This window comes from Carcharhinus amblyrhynchos, chromosome 30 (assembly GCF_965287045.1).
Source record: "Carcharhinus amblyrhynchos chromosome 30, sCarAmb.v2.hapA, whole genome shotgun sequence".
Taxonomy (NCBI): Eukaryota; Metazoa; Chordata; class Chondrichthyes; order Carcharhiniformes; family Carcharhinidae; genus Carcharhinus; species Carcharhinus amblyrhynchos.
The window spans coordinates 8,751,443-8,767,632 of record NC_137353.1 but is presented as its reverse complement, the minus strand read 5'-3'; the positions used below and the strand labels follow the sequence as shown (position 1 = coordinate 8,767,632).

At 45.6% G+C, this 16,190-nt stretch overlaps 2 protein-coding genes across 2 annotated transcripts in view; one reads left to right on the top strand and one right to left on the bottom strand.

Moving 5' to 3' along the window:
• klhl17 (kelch-like family member 17) overlaps positions 1–6,342 on the bottom strand; it is an 82,824-nt gene extending 76,482 nt beyond the window's left edge. The window contains exons 1-3 of the mRNA XM_080214941.1: positions 6,229–6,342; positions 4,837–5,134; positions 3,630–3,795 (exon numbers count right to left, since the gene is read on the bottom strand). The gene's annotated coding sequence lies outside the window, so the exon portion shown is untranslated. The remainder of the gene's footprint in view (positions 1–3,629; positions 3,796–4,836; positions 5,135–6,228) is intronic.
• Positions 6,343–6,391: 49 nt separating this feature from the next.
• noc2l (NOC2-like nucleolar associated transcriptional repressor) overlaps positions 6,392–16,190 on the top strand; it is a 110,611-nt gene continuing 100,812 nt past the window's right edge. Inside the window, exons 1-2 of the mRNA XM_080214917.1 lie at positions 6,392–6,516; positions 14,714–14,869. Coding sequence (XP_080071043.1) covers positions 6,476–6,516; positions 14,714–14,869 — 197 coding nt within the window. The 5' untranslated portion in view covers positions 6,392–6,475. The remainder of the gene's footprint in view (positions 6,517–14,713; positions 14,870–16,190) is intronic.

Sequence of the window (16,190 nt, the reverse complement as noted above, 5' to 3'; positions counted from 1 at the left end):
ATGTCTGGGGGCCTGTCAATTTAATTTGCCATCTTACTCTCACACTGGCATCTCTATCCTTGGTCTGCCGCCCTGTCCCAGAGAAGCTTAATGCAAACTTGAGGTAAACCGCATCATCCTTCGATCAGGCACCTTCCAGCTTTGCGAACCTGACAGAGTTCAACAATTTCAGAGAATAAATGGTCTCCATTTTGTTTAATTTCTTTGCTGGTTTTATTTCTCTCTCTCTTTCAGCAGCACACTTACTCCAGGCACACCTTGTGTCTCTTTTCTTGCCCAACTTCTACAGGCGTGCCACAGAAAGTATTCTTTCTGGTTGTATCACAGGTTGGGATGGCTCCTGCTCTGCCCAAGACCGCAAGGAACTACAAAAGGTTGTGAATGTAGCCCAATCCGCCACGCAAACCAGCCTCCCATCCACTGACTCTGTCTACACTTTCTGCTGCCTCGACAAAGCAGCCAGCATAATTAAGGACCCCACACACCCCAGACACTCTCTCTTCTGCCTTTTTCCTTCGCGAATAAGATAAAAAAGTCTGAGGTCACGAACCAACTGACTCAAGAACAGCTTCTTCCCTGCTGCCACCAGGCTTCTGAATGGACCTACCTCGCATTAAGTTGATCTTTCTCTACACCCTAGCTATGACCGTAACACTACATTTTGCACTCTCCCATTTCCTTCTCTATGAACGGTGTGCTTTGTATAGCGCACAAGAAACAATATCTTTCGGTATATGTTAATACATGTGACAATAATAAATCAAATCAAATCAATCTCCATTCCCTTTGGCCCTGGGAGAAGCAACTCTTCTGTTATTCATTGTGTCCCGTCTTTTGGACTGTCAAGGATCTTCCTTTTGTCCTTGTCCCACCCAGCCCTCTGTTACATCTCCAACTTTTCCCAGTTCTGACGAAAGGTTGCTAGACTCTTTCAGGAGACCCATGTCTGCGTGGGTTTCCTCCAGGTGCTCTGATTTCCTCCCGCACTCCAAAGATGCGTAGGGTAGATGGATTGGCCAAGCTAAATTGCCCCTCTTGTCAAAAGATGTGTTGGTTACGGGAATTAGCAGGGTAAATACATGCGGTTATGGGAATTGGGGGAGGGGTGTTTATTTCGTTATTAGTGCCACAAGTAGACTTACATTAACACAGCAATGAAGTTACTGTGAAAATCCCCAAGTCGCCACACTCCAGCGCCTATTCAGGAGAATTGACGGAAAATTTAGCATGACCAATTCACCTAACCAGCACGTCTTTTGGACTGTGGGAGGAAACTGGAGCACCCGGAGTAAACCCACACAGACATGGGGAGAACATGCAAACTCCGCACAGACACTGACCCAAGCCGGGAATCAAACTCAGATCCCTGGCACTGTGGAGCAGCAGTGCTAACCGCTGTGCCGCCCTGGTGGTGGGACAGGGTAAGATGCTCTGTCGGAGACTTGGCGCAGGCTCGAAGGGCCGAATGGCCTCTTTCTGCACTGCAAGGATTCTGTTCTATGATTCTATGACAAAGACCACAAGGAATTCTCTGTCCTGGCTTTCTCTGGAGAAATGGCTGGTCTCCTCTCTACACCTCTCTCCAGCAGGATGACCACGATATTCATCAGGTGGGGAGCACAATACACATGACCCCCAGGCCTGCCAATGCACGATACAGCTCCTAACCCAACGCAACCTCGATAACGTTACTGCCCAAGCAACAGGAGAGGTCCCGAGATCAAGCCAGCCGCAACAAGTTCCAAAATTAAATCTAACAATTTATGGGCCTGGTGTCAGTGCAAGCTCAATGGGCTGAATGGCCTCTTGCTGCACTGTAGACATTCCATGAAAACTGCCTGTTGATGCTTGCCCTTCAGGGAAGGGAACCTTAACTAGTTTGGCGCTGTCGTGAGTCCAGACTGGCCACACACGATTACCTCTCGGTGTTTGCTGAAATGTGTCACATTTCAGGATGTTCTCACATCCTGAGAACAATTGCCAATGTGCCACCCTGAATCAGCAAATCTTCACTGGAAAAGGGCAGCGTAAAAGCACTCAAAAGATTCCCATTCCCCGAAATTCTTACTTTAACAGAATAAATTCCTGAAAACATTCGGAGACATTCTGGGTCTGTTATAGAGGTTTACAGCATGGAAACAGGCCCTTTGGCCCAACTTGTCCATGCTGTCCCTTTTTTAAAACCACTAAGCTGGTCCCAATTGCCCACTTTTGGCACATTTCCCTCTATACCCACCTTGCCCATGTAACTGTCTAAATACTTTTTAATAGACAAAATTGCACCCGCCTCTACTATTACCTCTGGCAGCTTGTTCCAGACACTCACCACCCCTCTGTGTGAAAAAATTGTCCCCCTGGACCCTTTTGTATCTCTCCCCTCTCACCTTAAACCTATGCCTTTGAGTTTTAGACGCCCCTATCTTTGGGAAAAGACGTTGACTATCTAGTTGATCTATGCCTCTCGTTATTTTATACAGCTCTATAAGATCACCCTTAAGCCTCCTACACCCCAGGGAAAAAAGTCTCAGACTATCCAGCCTCTCCTTATAACTCAAACCACCAAGTCCCGGTAGCATCCTAGTATGTCTTTTCTGCACTCTTTCTAGTTTAATAATATCCTTTCTATAATAGTGGCCAGAACTGTACACAATATTCCAAGTGTGGCCTTACCAATGTCTTGTACAACTTCGACAAGACATCCCAACTCCTGCATTCAATGTTCTGACCAATGTCTGCCACATGGTAAATTGTCTTTTGGATCAGAATTGATCGCTCCTTCTTTTCTATCTGCCCCAAATCAGTCACTGTGTGCATCATCCCCCACTGAAACCTCAAGAGAGGCAGAGATTTCTGCTGAATTCACTATTGAGGGTGGGGAGATTGGGGGGGCGGTATCTGAATGGAGGGTTAACGTGTGCTTTACTGCTCACTGACTCATTTTGGGAGCCATCCCTCTGAGCAAAAGAGAGTTGGAGAAAAGACCATGAGGAAGAACCTATTTCCTATTGCACCTCCACTGCGCCCAGCGACAAAGATTTTTTTTAATTTTTGGAAAAAAAAGGGAAGATGAAAGGAATGAGTAGACAAAGCTTGATTAAAGCACTAGCCGGTTGCTGAATTAGATGCTCAAAATAAAAGGACACTTCTCTGTTAAGGTAATGTGTGAGTGGAGGGGGGGGGGGAAGAGAGAGAGGTGGAAGGAATCTCATTAAATGGTCGAGTGCTTGAATGAGATGAACGACGCTTTGATTCTTGCATCATATGCAGGTTCTTAGTTTGTCAGGCAGGAGAGAGAGAGAGAAAAAAACCTCTCAATTTGAATGGTGCATCTGTAGCACAAGTATCACAGAACCTGGAGCCACAGATCTTACACCAGGAGGGTGCTGAGCTTTGTCTATACATTGCAGAACCTGACAGGCTAGAAGGAGCTTACTGAGGCTCAATCTTGTGAATCGCACTGATTTATACATATGTATTATTTCAATTTTTTTTAAAAAAACACGCCCCTATATGCTGCTATGGACAATCAGACCTCTCCTTTCCAATGCACATTCTTGTCCAGAGGAGATATGCAATAAAAGGTAGCCTCCACCACCAAACATTTGAGATGAAATGTAAATGTTACTCACAGATCAGCTGCCAGGGGATCATTCACAATGTAGCCACTTACCAGGCTCAGCAGCTGATAGCTAGTCCCGCCCCCGCTGCCTTCTGATTGGTGATGTGACGTCAATTGGGCGCTCAGACCGGTCCTGATTGGCTGCTGGCCCTGTCCATCAGGGGACATCTCATCCTCTTAAAGCAAATTGTATCTGGTTAGTGTAGGGAGTGTTAAAATGCCCCAGTTATATGTTACCCAGCAATTTAATTACAGTAACCCTGACTGCAAAACAAAAAGGGGAAATTTCTTGCTCCTTTTTTAAAAAAAGGAACATAAAACCAGGGCTGCTGTCAATCTTTTGCTAACAGATCTACCTACTGCTCATCAATACACTCCCCCCCCAAGATGTTTTAAACAATAAAAAATTGGGGATTGGAAATTAATTGTGAAATCCAACAGCTGTCCCCTCACACACACAAAATTGCTGTTTAAGATATCCACGGTATTGCCAAACAGGTACACAAAGAATGTCTAACTGATGAATCATTTGCTGTTCATATTTTGACATGAAGCTGACATGTTAATGTAATGTTTTATCAGCAAGACATGGCAATTAAAAGGAAGTAGGATTGAAGATGACACACACACACACACACACACACACAGACAAATAAGAATGGGAATATACACAGCTCTCGCCTTTAGTGTCAGACACAAAGAGACTTTACCCTGCCAATTGAATTAAAATCCTCCAGGGCAAAATCGATGAAAGCATAAACAAGTCTTTGAATTTCAGCCTCGATATTTCATTTTGCTGACGACTGATTCCACACACCCCCCCCCATCGCTCCCAGTTCGGGTCTTGCTACATTGAATTCACCCCTTTTTTTAATTTTTGTATTTTAATAACACAGTTACACACATTACACTCCTCCCCAAATGTGTATTTTTCACAGGGATGCGTTGGAAAGTAGCCTTGTGTCCAGGAACAAAAGATCAGAGAGCCACAATCATTTGGATTAGCAATCGCATTAATATTTCTCAAAAGAACACCCTCCATAGAGAGACCCCTCTCCCATCTCCCTCCCTTCTCCCCCTGTAACATATGTCAAAGTATCAGCCAGAACCAATATTTACATCCTTGTTACCCGACCTCTGTTGCCATAAACATAGAAAAGGGGCGCTGGCGCTCAGATAGTCACTTGCAAAGCCAAAGCACTTGTACACATACTCACAAGGGAGTGCAGCAGAAACGAGCGACCATCAGGGGATGGGCAAGTGCTTCAATTTCACACTTAACCCCCACTCCTCTTCCTCCAAAACGAAATCAATAAATCAGGGTCCACCGTTTCCTCTTTGCTTCTGTTCAGACATAGGTGCAGCCCCAGATGGGGATGGGAGGAGGTAGTGGCGGGGGGTGTGGGGGGAAATCAGCGTCCAGTGCCTTTCCCCAAGTGGATGCTGCCGGTTCTACCAAATTAACCCACCGCCGATGTGGAGAGAAGGGGGGAACCCATCATCCGGCCACACAACCTGGAGAAACGTCAAGACATTTATTCCCAGTGTAGAACCGATCACCCCCCCACATGTAACTTAACTCAGTGTCATTTCGACTTAAGGAGGCACACGCTGTTGAGTTGTTTGCAAACAATACAAGCTGCTTGTGCCTTTTCAGTTTAAATTTGCCTCCCCCCCCCAATCTCAGTCCCTTCCTTGTGCAATCTTACACATCTTGTCCATTCTGGGTCAGTACAGGTGAAATACCACCCCATCACACAGACTAAAATGCAAAACACAATTTTTTTAAAAAAACGACCACACTGAATGCTGGCAGCTTAAATAGATCATCCCGGAAACTCGCTCCGCTCACTGATAGTTTAAATATAAAAGCAAATTATTGCAATGCTGGAATCTGAAACAAAAAGAGAAAATGTTGGAAAATCTCAGGAGAGAAAAGAACTGACGTTTCGAGTCCAAATGACTCTTTGTCAAAGCTGATAGTTTTAATTTCAGTTCCAGCATTATTTTTTTGTCAAAACTCTTCGCTGGACTCAACTGAAAGGGTTCTTGAAACTTCAGACAAATCCTCCCAAAGTGCTTCCTTTTCCACCCAATTTAGCAAACTTTGCATGTCTGTTTACAGACATGTCTTCACATCTCAGTGAAATCTAGACTGGACAATGAACTTACAAAGGTGATGCCAACTATTCATGATATGCAAGTTGCTTTCTGTCTATTACAATCCGGCTTTCGCCACATTTCAAGAAACACTCACATTGCATTCAATTTCACTGATGTCTGAGTCAGAATTTAGATACAGTAAGAAGTCTGACAACACCAGGTTTTCAGACTTCTTACTGTGTTTACCCCAGTCCAACGCCGGCATCTCCACACCAGAGTTTACATCACATCAGAACTGAGTTCCACAGGTGTGTCACAATATAACACAGGATACAAATAAATAGCATTTACTCAGATGTCATGGCGTAAGTATTTTATATATGTATGTGTGTGATATATATTATTCTCTTTATATCATATCTCGACAGGTCCACCTTAACTGCCCAGCATTCTTCAGTGTAACTGCATCGCCAGGAAGAGCACACAACACAATAAAAAAAACTCACCACATTTACTTTTTTTGAATTGATGTTAAAGCAAGATGTGCTTAATGAAGAGGGAGTTTAGAAAGGGGAGGCAGCTGATGTGACCATGTGTGTATGTATTTAAAATCCAGCTGGCTTGTGGAGGAGCTAAGCTAACAAAGGCTTTCTATCCTCTGCAGAGTGGAAGCAGTGAGTGGTTGCAGAGTCAGCCTGGCTCCTTCCTGTGCCGGATTGTGGGAGCGGAACCCTCTCTGATCACGTTGCTACAATGTGTTCCCTGGGTAGCAGCATGGCCGCTTGTAGCAAGAGGTGAGGACAGCAGCGCAACTCTCTCCCCAGCTCCGCTAAACTTCTCCCCAGCCCCACTAATCCTCTCCCCAGCCCCGCTAACCCTCTCCCCAGCCCCGCTAACCCTCTCTCCCAGCCCCGCTAACCCTCTCCCCAGCTCCATTCTATTAAACTCCGGCTGTTACACTCTGCTTTTTGCAATCAGCCCGATTCAGGCCAGGATCGGGCTCGCATTTAACGCTTTGTGCCCTGTTTTCTCTCTCTCTTTCTCCTTCCTTATCCACTCCGTTCTCTGTCTCTCTAAACTCTGCCTTATCCACTCTGTTCTCCCTCTCTGTCTCTCTAAACTCTGCCTTATCCACTCTGTTCTCCCTCTCTGTCTCTCTAAACTCTGCCTTATCCACTCTGTTCTCCCTCTCTGTCTCTCTAAACTCTGCCTTATCCACTCTGTTCTCCCTCTCTGTCTCTCTAAACTCTGCCTTATCCACTCTGTTCTCCCTCTCTGTCTCTCTAAACTCTGCCTTATCCACTCTGTTCTCCCTCTCTGCCTCTCTAAACTCTGCCTTATCCACTCTGTTCTCCCTCTCTGTCTCTCTAAACTCTGCCTTATCCACTCTGTTCTCCCTCTCTGTCTCTCTAAACTCTGCCTTATCCACTCTGTTCTCCCTCTCTGTCTCTCTAAACTCTGCCTTATCCACTCTGTTCTCCCTCTCTGTCTTTCTAAACTCTGCCTTATCCACTCTGTTCTCCCTCTCTGTCTCTCTAAACTCTGCCTTATCCACTCTGTTCTCCCTCTCTCACTCTAAGCTCTGCCTTATCCACTATGCTCCCCCTGTCTCTAAACTCTGTCTTATCCACTCTGTTTTCTCTCTTTCTAAACTCTGCCTTATCCACTCTGTTCTCTCTCTCTTTCTAAACTCTGCCTTACCCACTCTGTTCCCCCTCTCTCTAAACTCTACCTTATCCAACCTGTTCCTCCCTCTCCTGCCTTATCCACTCTGGGTTCTCTCTGCCCTACCTTGTTCACTCTGCTGTCTCTCCTTGCCCTCTGAATCCTGCTTTGTCCACTCTGTTCTCTCTCTAAATCCTGCCTTATCCACTGTGTGCTCTTTTAAACTATGCCTTTTTCACTCAGCACTGTGTCATATCCGCCCCCCCTCCAAAATCCTGCATTGCCCACTCTTTCTCTCTCTCTCTCGGTTTAAATACTGCTGCTCTTTTTTTCCCTTTGCATTTTTTAGGCTCTCTGATAGAAGTTTGAGAGGAATGTGGGGACCGGGGTGCAAGATATCTGTGGGAATGATTTGTAATGTCTGTTACTCTCCAGCTGGGGAGAGGTCTGGTGGGTGGGTGGGTGGGTGGGGGAGAATGAAATGTAGGGTTCTCTGGAACTCTGTAACAATAATACATTTTTCACAGGAGCTGTTACTGAATTATTGGGCCAATGGCCGTCTCCAGTTCTGTGTGTTTCCATATTGGATATTTAAGTCATATATGCGTGTGCTTTCTGGGCTGGTAACCCGAAAAGATGTTTGAGCTGAGTGTTTTATGTTCAAATGCTGATTGGTTTTGATATGTAAGGCTATGTTTATGTTATGAAGGTTTGTATGGAGGATTAGACACTGGCAGCATAACTGAGCTGAATGGTCTGTTTTTGCGCTGTCATCTCGATGTTAGGCATTTTACTGGGTGCAATGGTTGGATCTGCCAGTCTATGATTTTGATTTGATTTATTATTGTCACATGTATCAGTAAACAGTGAAAACTATTGTTTCTTGCACGCTGTACAGAAAAAGCATACCGTTCATAGAGAAGGAAAGGAGAGAGTGCAGAATGTAGCGTTACAATGATAGCGAGGGTGTACAGAAAGATCAACTTAATGCAAGCTAAGTCCATTCAAAAGTCTGACAGCAGCGGGGAAGAGTTCTTGAGTCGGTTGGTACGTGACCTCAGACTTTTGTATCTTTTTCCTGATGGAAGAAGGTGGAAGAGAGAATGTCCGGGGTGTGTAGGGTCCTTGATTGTGTTGGCTGCTTTGCCAAGGCTGCAGGAAGTGTAGACAGAGTCACTGGATGGGAGGCTGGTTTGCGTGATGAATTGGGCTGCATTCACGACTGTTTGTAGTCCCTTGCGGCCTTGGGCAGAGCAGGAGCCCATACCAAGCTGTGATACAACCGGAAAGAATGCTTTCTATGATGTATCTCTAAAAGTTGATGAGATTCTTAGCAGACATGCCAAATTTCATAAGAAATAGGAGCAGGAGTAGGCCATCTAGCCCTTCGAGCCTGCCCCGCCATTCAATTAGATCATGGCTGATCTGTCGTGGCTCAGTTCCACTTTCCCGCCCTCTCCCCATAACCCTTAATCCCCTCTCTTATCAAGAACCCATCAACCCGCTTCTTAAAAATATTTAGCGAGGCAGCCTCCACCACTTCAACGGGCAGAGAATTCCAGAGATTCACCACCCTTTGAGTGAAGAAGTTCCTCCTCAACTCCGTTCTAAACCGCTTCCCCTTTATCTTGAGGCTGTGCCCCCTAGTCCTACTGTCTTTTTTGAGCGGGAAGAGTCTCTCCACCTCTATCCTATCCATCCCATTCATCATCTTATACGTCTCAATGAGATCTCCCCTCATTCTTCTAAACTCTAACGAGTACAAGCCTAGTTTATTCAGCCTCTCCCCATAGCTCAATCCCCTCAACTCCGGTATCAGCCTAGTAAACCTCCTCTGCACTCCCTCCAGGGCCAAAATATCCTTGCGCAGGTGCGGCGCCCAAAACTGCACACAGTACTCCAGCTGCGGCCTCACCAATGCCCTATACAGCTGCAGCAAGACCTCCCTACTTTTATATTCAATCCCCCTCGCTATGAAGGCCAGCATCCCATTTGCCTTCCTGACCACCTGCTGCACCTGCAAGCTGGTGGTCTTTTAGAGATCAACTTTTAGAGATACATCATAGAAAGCATTCTTTCCGGTTGTATCACAGCTTGGTATGGGCTCCTGCTCTGCCCAAGGCCGCAAGGGACTACAAACAGTCGTGAATGCAGCCCAATTCATCACGCAAACCAGCCTCCCATCCAGTGACTCTGTCTACACTTTCCTTCGTCTTCTCAGAAGGTAGAGGGGTCAAATAGAGATTAGCTCTTTATTAATTTGCAGTTTATTTACCAATCGCCGCCATCAATCTGATACCTGGCAACAGGTGCACAAACCTTTCTTTGAGTTGAGTGTTTGTGTTAGCTCTGGCTCGCTGGGTAGCTCTGAGTCTCATGGTTCTGGGTACACTCCAGGCCTTGACGCACAGAATTCGGGCCTAGTATTCTGGCGCAGTATCAAGGGAGTACTGCACTGTCAAAGACTACGAGCTGCAACTGAGGCCTGATCTGCCCCCTTTGAGGTAAATGTGAAAGATCCACGGAACTATCAATCCACGTTGCCAAAACAGGTTATCCAGCCACTAGCAGGTTGCTGTTTGTGGGAGCTTGCTATGTGCTAGTTGACTGCTGCATGTCCCACGGGCAGCACAGTGGTTAACCTGGGTTCGATTCCCAGCTCGGGTCACTGTCTGTGCGGAACCTGCACATTCTCCCCGTGTCCGCGTGGGTTTCCTTCCACAGTCTGAAAAACATGCTGGTTAGGTGCATTGGCCATACTAAATTCTCCCTCAGTGTATCCGAACAGACGCTGGAATGTGGCAACTAGGGGATTTTCACAGTAACTTCATTGCAGTGTTAATGTCAGCCTACTTGTGATGCTAATAAAACATTTCGACAGTGACTAATTCAAAGATCCTTAATTTAGCTGCAAAGTGTTTTGAGATGCCAGGCTGTCAGGAAAACCGTGAGGTAAAATCAAGTCTGTTTTTGTAAAACCTGCTGGATGGTTAAGTTTGGTTGTGGGTGACTGTCAGGGCTAATTTGAACAATCTCAGAGTTAATGCAAGTAACTCAGACAGGTCAGCTGTTGTTGGCTTTGATTTGATTTATTATTGTCACATGTATTAACATACAGTGCAAAGTGTTGTTTCTTGCGCGCCATATAGACAAAGCATACCGTTCATAGAGAAGGAAAGGAGAGAGTGCAGAATGTAGTGTTACAGTCATAGCTAGGGTGTAAAGAAAGATCAACTTAATGCAAGGTAAATCCATTCAAAAGTCTAATGGCAGCAGGGAAGAAACTGTTCTTGAGTCGGTTGGTACATGGCCTCAGACTTTTGTATCTTTTTCCCAATGGAAGAAGGCGGAAGAGAGAATGTCCGGGGTGCACAGGCTCCTTAATTATGCTGACTGCATTTCTGAGACAGCGGGAAGTGTAGTCAGAGTCATAGATGGTAGGATGGTTTACATGATGGATTGGGCAACATTCACAACCTTTTGTAGTGCTTTGCGGTCTTGGGCAGAGCAGGAGCCATACCAAGCTGTGATCAACCAGAAAGAATGCTTTCTATGGTACATCTGTAAAAGTTGACATCATTCATGGCACAAGAGCTGTTAAGGTTCAAAATATCAGAACTGAAGTTAGTTGTGATTTGCACTCTCACTGTAGATTTGTACGATAGCTTGGGTCACCATGATCCCAATCACTGTTTCTATTTCTGGGTGGCACAGTGGTTAGCACAGCGCCAAGGACCCAGCTTCAATTCCAGCCTCGGGTCACTGTCTGTGTGGAGTTTGCACGTTCTCTCTGTCTGTATGGGTTTCCTCCAGGTGCTCCAGTTTCCTCCCACAGTCCAGAGGTATGTGGCTTAGGTGCATTGGTCATACTAAATCGCCCCTTTGTGTCAGGGGGATTACCTAGGGTAGGTGCTTGGGATTATGGGGATAGGGCCTGGGTGGAATTGTGGTCGGTGTAGACTCGATGGGCTGAATGGCCTCCTTCTGCACTGTAGGATTCTATGCTTCATCATCTTTTCGGTCCTCCTCTGTCTTTGTGATGGTCGCGAGCAATGTCCTCGTGGTATTTTCATTAGAATATTAACCCAAAAACTCAGCTAATTTTCTGGAGACCTGGGTTCAAATCCCACCATGGCAGATGGTGGAATTTAAATTCAATAAAAAAAATCTGGAATTAAGAATCTACTGATGACCATAAAACCATTGTCGATTGCTGGGGAAAAACCCATCTGGTTCACGAATGTCCTTTACAGAAGGAAATCTACTGTCCTGACCCGGCCTGGCCTACATGTGACTCCAGAGCCGCAGCAATGTGGTTGACTCACAACTGCCCTCGGACAACTAGGGATGGGCAATAAATGCTGGCCAGCCTGTGTCCCATGAATTAATTTTTAAAAATCTTAGCGTTGCGCAAGGGAGCAAAGATGCCACCAATTTGTGCCAAGCATGATGTATGAATTCTTCACCTTTGTTAAGGGGATTTTAGAGCAGCACCCAGAAAGAAATATATCTCTTTGACCAGAACTGTAACCCCATTTGGAGCTCTGCATGTAATTCTGGTCTCGTAGAATCATAGAACCTGACAGTGCAGAAAGAGGCCCTTCAGCCCATCAAGCCTGCACCAAATACAATCCTACCCCCATATCCCAACATATTATACCCACTAATCCCTCTAACCTATGCATCCCTGGATACTAAGGGGCAATTTCATAGCATGGCCAATCAACCTAACCCGCACATCTTTGGACTGCTATAAGAAGGATGTTATTAAACTGGAAAGCGTACAAAAAACAATTCACAAGGATGTTACTGGGACTGGAAGGTTTGAATTATAAGCAGAAGCTGGGACTTTTTCCCTGGAGCGTAGGTGGATGAGGGGTGATTTTTACAGAGGTTTATAAAATTGCGAGGGACGTAGATAAGGTGAAGGCCAAGCTCTTTCCCTGGGGTAAGAGAGTCCAAACTAGAGGGCATAGGGGAAAGATTAAAACAGACCTGAGGAGCAACTTTTTCACACACAGGGTGGTACGTATATAGAATGAGCTGCCAGAGAAGGTGGTAGATTGGATTTATTATTGTCACGCGTATACCGTGAAAAGTATTGTTCCTTGCGCACTATACAGACAAAGCTACTGTATATAAAGAAGATGTGGAGATGCTGGCATTGGACTGGGGTGGGCACAGTAAGAAGTCTCTCAAAACCAGGTTAAAGTCCAACAGGGTTATTTGGCATCACAAGCTTTCGGAGCGCTGCTCCTTCATCATCCATGAGGGCGCAGCGCTCAAAGCTTGTGATACCAAATAACCCTGTCAGACTTTAACCTGGTGTTCATAGAATCCTACAGTGCAGAAAGAGGCCATTCGGTCCGTCGAGTTTGCACCAACCAATTCCACCTGGGCCCTACCCCCATATCCCTACATATTTTACCCACTAATCCCTCTAACCTACACATCTCAGGACACTAAGGGGCAATTTTAGCATGGCCAATCAACCTAATCCGCACATCTTTGGACTATGGGAGGAAACTGGAGCACCTGGAGGAAACCCACGCAGGCATGAGGAGAACGTGCAGACTCCACACAGACAGTGACCCTAGCCGGGAATCGAACCCAGGTCGCTGGAGCTGTGAAGCAGCAGTGCTAACCACTGTGCTACTGTGCCTCGTTGTGAGACTTCTTACTGTACATAGATTAGGAAAGGAGAGAGTGCAGAATGTAGTGTTACAGTCATAGCTCGGGCGTAGAGAAAGATCAACTTAATATATGGTAGGTCCATTCACAAGTCTGACAGCAGCAGGGAAGAAGCTGTTCTTGAGTCGGTTGGTGCGTGATCTCAGACTTTTGTATCTTTTTCCCAATGGAAGAAGGTGGAAGAGAGAATGTCCGGGGTCCTTAATTATCCTGGCTGCTTTACCGTGGCAGCGGGAAGTGTAGACAGACATGCACAGGGGCAGGCTAGAATAAAATTGCACTATGACACTGTTAATGGTTCGGAGTTAATGCAGCTACCATCATATTTGTTACTTGGTGTGAATTAACTGCTGATTTTTCCTCTGGAAGTGGATCCAGGCAGTAATTTCAGTTAACTATTTTAAGTAGCACAGTGCAGGAGCATTTTTTTGTTGTACAATTTCAATTCAGTTCTGATCTAAGCTGGTTTGATTTCAGGAAAACACTTAGCACTCGAAAGCTAAATTCCGTCATTAAATTCTGTTTGAATATTCTCAAACGTTTTAGCAGAAAGTGTGGCTTTGGTGTGAATTAGAACAGAAAATGTTTGATGCTTGCAATCTCTAGGATGGTAAGATATAAGGCGTAAAAAATTTAGTATTTGGGTCAGTGTTTCCTACATCTAGTCGTCAGTAGCTGACAAACTTCAAGATGTTGATATCATAAGGACGTCCTACTCCTGTAGCTGGACAAAGGATGGCACAGTGATTAGCATTGCTGCCTCACAGCACCAAGGACCTGGTTTGATTCCCAGTTGGGTCATTGTCTGTGTGGAATTTGCATGTTCTCCCTGTGTCTGTGTGGGTTTCCTTTGGGTACGCAATTGGCCATGCTAAATTGCCCCTTAATGTCCAATGATGTATAGGTTAGATGGATTGACCATGCTAAATTGCCCCTTAGTGTCCAAAGATACGTAGGCTAGGTGGATTGGCCGTGGTCAATGCGTGGGTTGCAGGGATAGGGTGGGGGAGTGGGCCTAGATAGGGTGTCTTTTGAAGGGTCAGCACAGACTTGATGGGCCAAATGGCCACCTCCTGCACTGTAGGGATTCAGTGGATGTCTTGCCTTATGTTATAAACTTGGTAAATTTGCCACTGGATCTTCTGAGGGATTTGGGAAACCGAGTGCAATCAGTGTTTACAGGTTAGGTTCTGTTTTTTTGCAAATTCTCCGTAGTGGTTATGATGCACCTCACTTCAATCCTGAGTGACTGTGTTGAAGTTGGGAGCATTAAAAAAAAACCATAAATGTTACCTGGTAAACAACAACTTGCATTTGTATGGCACCTTTTAAGATAGTAAATGGCCCCAAGGTATTTCCAGGAGCATTAGCAAACAAAATGTTTTGCAGAACTGCGGGAGGTGACATTAGGGTGGATGACCAGTGGTTGGTCAAAGAGGGTGGAATTTAAAGAGTGTTGGAGGAGGACGAGAGTTATGGAGAGGTTTATAGAGGGAACTCCAGAGTGTAGGGCCGAGGCAGCTCAAGGCGTGGGCAGCGGCAGTCGAGTTACTAAAAGCAGGGATGTGCAAAGCATTGCCCTATTTCGCTTTTTTTGTAAATCACTCACGAACTTGCCACAATTGTGTCTTCCAGAAACCTCGCCAACCTCAGCGTCGATGAGTTTCTGACCTCCACCTTCGACTCCGACACCAACGGCGACTCAGAGGGCGATGATTCGGCTGTCGAAGATGAGAACAAAAGCAGCAAGAGTGGGGGAAAGGCGGCTGAACCCAAAGCGGTGGGGAAAAGGTAAGAACTTGTCTGACACAGGTTGGGCCGAAGGGCCTGTTTTTGTGCTGCATTGCTTTCTGACTTGGCAAATTGTTTTTGAACCTGTGCACTTTTTAAGCGTTTCTTTAATTCTGAAAGATCAGATCATAGGATCCCTATAATGCAGAAGGAGACCATTCAGCCCATCGAGTCCACACCGACCCCAACCCACCCAGGCCCTAACCCCACACATTCACTCTGCTGAACCCCCTAAAGGGCAATTTACCATGGCTAATCAGCCTAACTTGCACTTTTTTTGGACTGCGGGAGGAAACTGGAACACCCAGAGTAAACCCATGCAGACATGGGGAGAATGTGCAAGCTCCGCACAAACAGTGACCCGAGGCTGGATTCGAACCCGGGTCCCTGGCGCTGTGAGGCTGCAGTGCTAACCACTGTACTGCCCCAAATTCAAATTGAATTGCAATTCACGGTCCCCACACGAGAGACAAACAAGATCCAAGCTGACAAGATAAGGTATTCCACCCCATCTTGGGCTCGATCTGACACTGGGCCTTAGCCAAAATCCTCATCCCCTTTGCACCATCAAAGTGCTGCGTCACTACACTGAATCATGCCAGCTTTTGAGACCCTCTTAGTTCCTTGTACGTTTTTATAAAAAGTCTGTAGCAGTGCGAAGCCTCAAAGCACCAGGTTAAAGTCCAACAGGTTTATTTGGTAGCGCGAGCTTTTGGAAAGCTTCCCTTTCATCAGGTGACTCGGAGTTGGGTTCACAAAGAGGGCATGTATAGACACAGACTCAGTAACAAGATAGTGGATGGAACGCAAGTCTTAACAGGTAATCAAGACAGTGTGAGTGGAGAGAGGTTGATTCACAGGCTAAAGAGGTATGAATTGTCTCAAGTCAGGACAGTTAATGAGATTTTGCAAATCCAGGCAAGTTGTGGGGGGTTACAGATAGTGTGAGATGAACCCAAGATCCAAGAGTGAGTAAGGAACCAGGTGTATATAACTGGGGTGTGGTACTGTTTTTTTTCTGTTGATGTTTTTATTAAGAAATTGTTTTAAAATTACTGGTGTTACCCAGCTGCAATGCCAACAGATCCATCTTTTATGATCTTAGCTGCGGGTGTGGTGTAGAAGAGGCATAGACTATTGCTAAATGTGGTCTGCTTGTTAATCTAATACTACTATTGATTTGTGGCTATTTATAATAGTAACAAACCTAACTTCAGTCTGATTTGACATCTTACTCACCACCGCACTCACTGCACGTATCCTTACTCAAAAACACTGTTTATAGTGAACATTAAACCTTGCAAGAAGGGCGTAGGCGGAA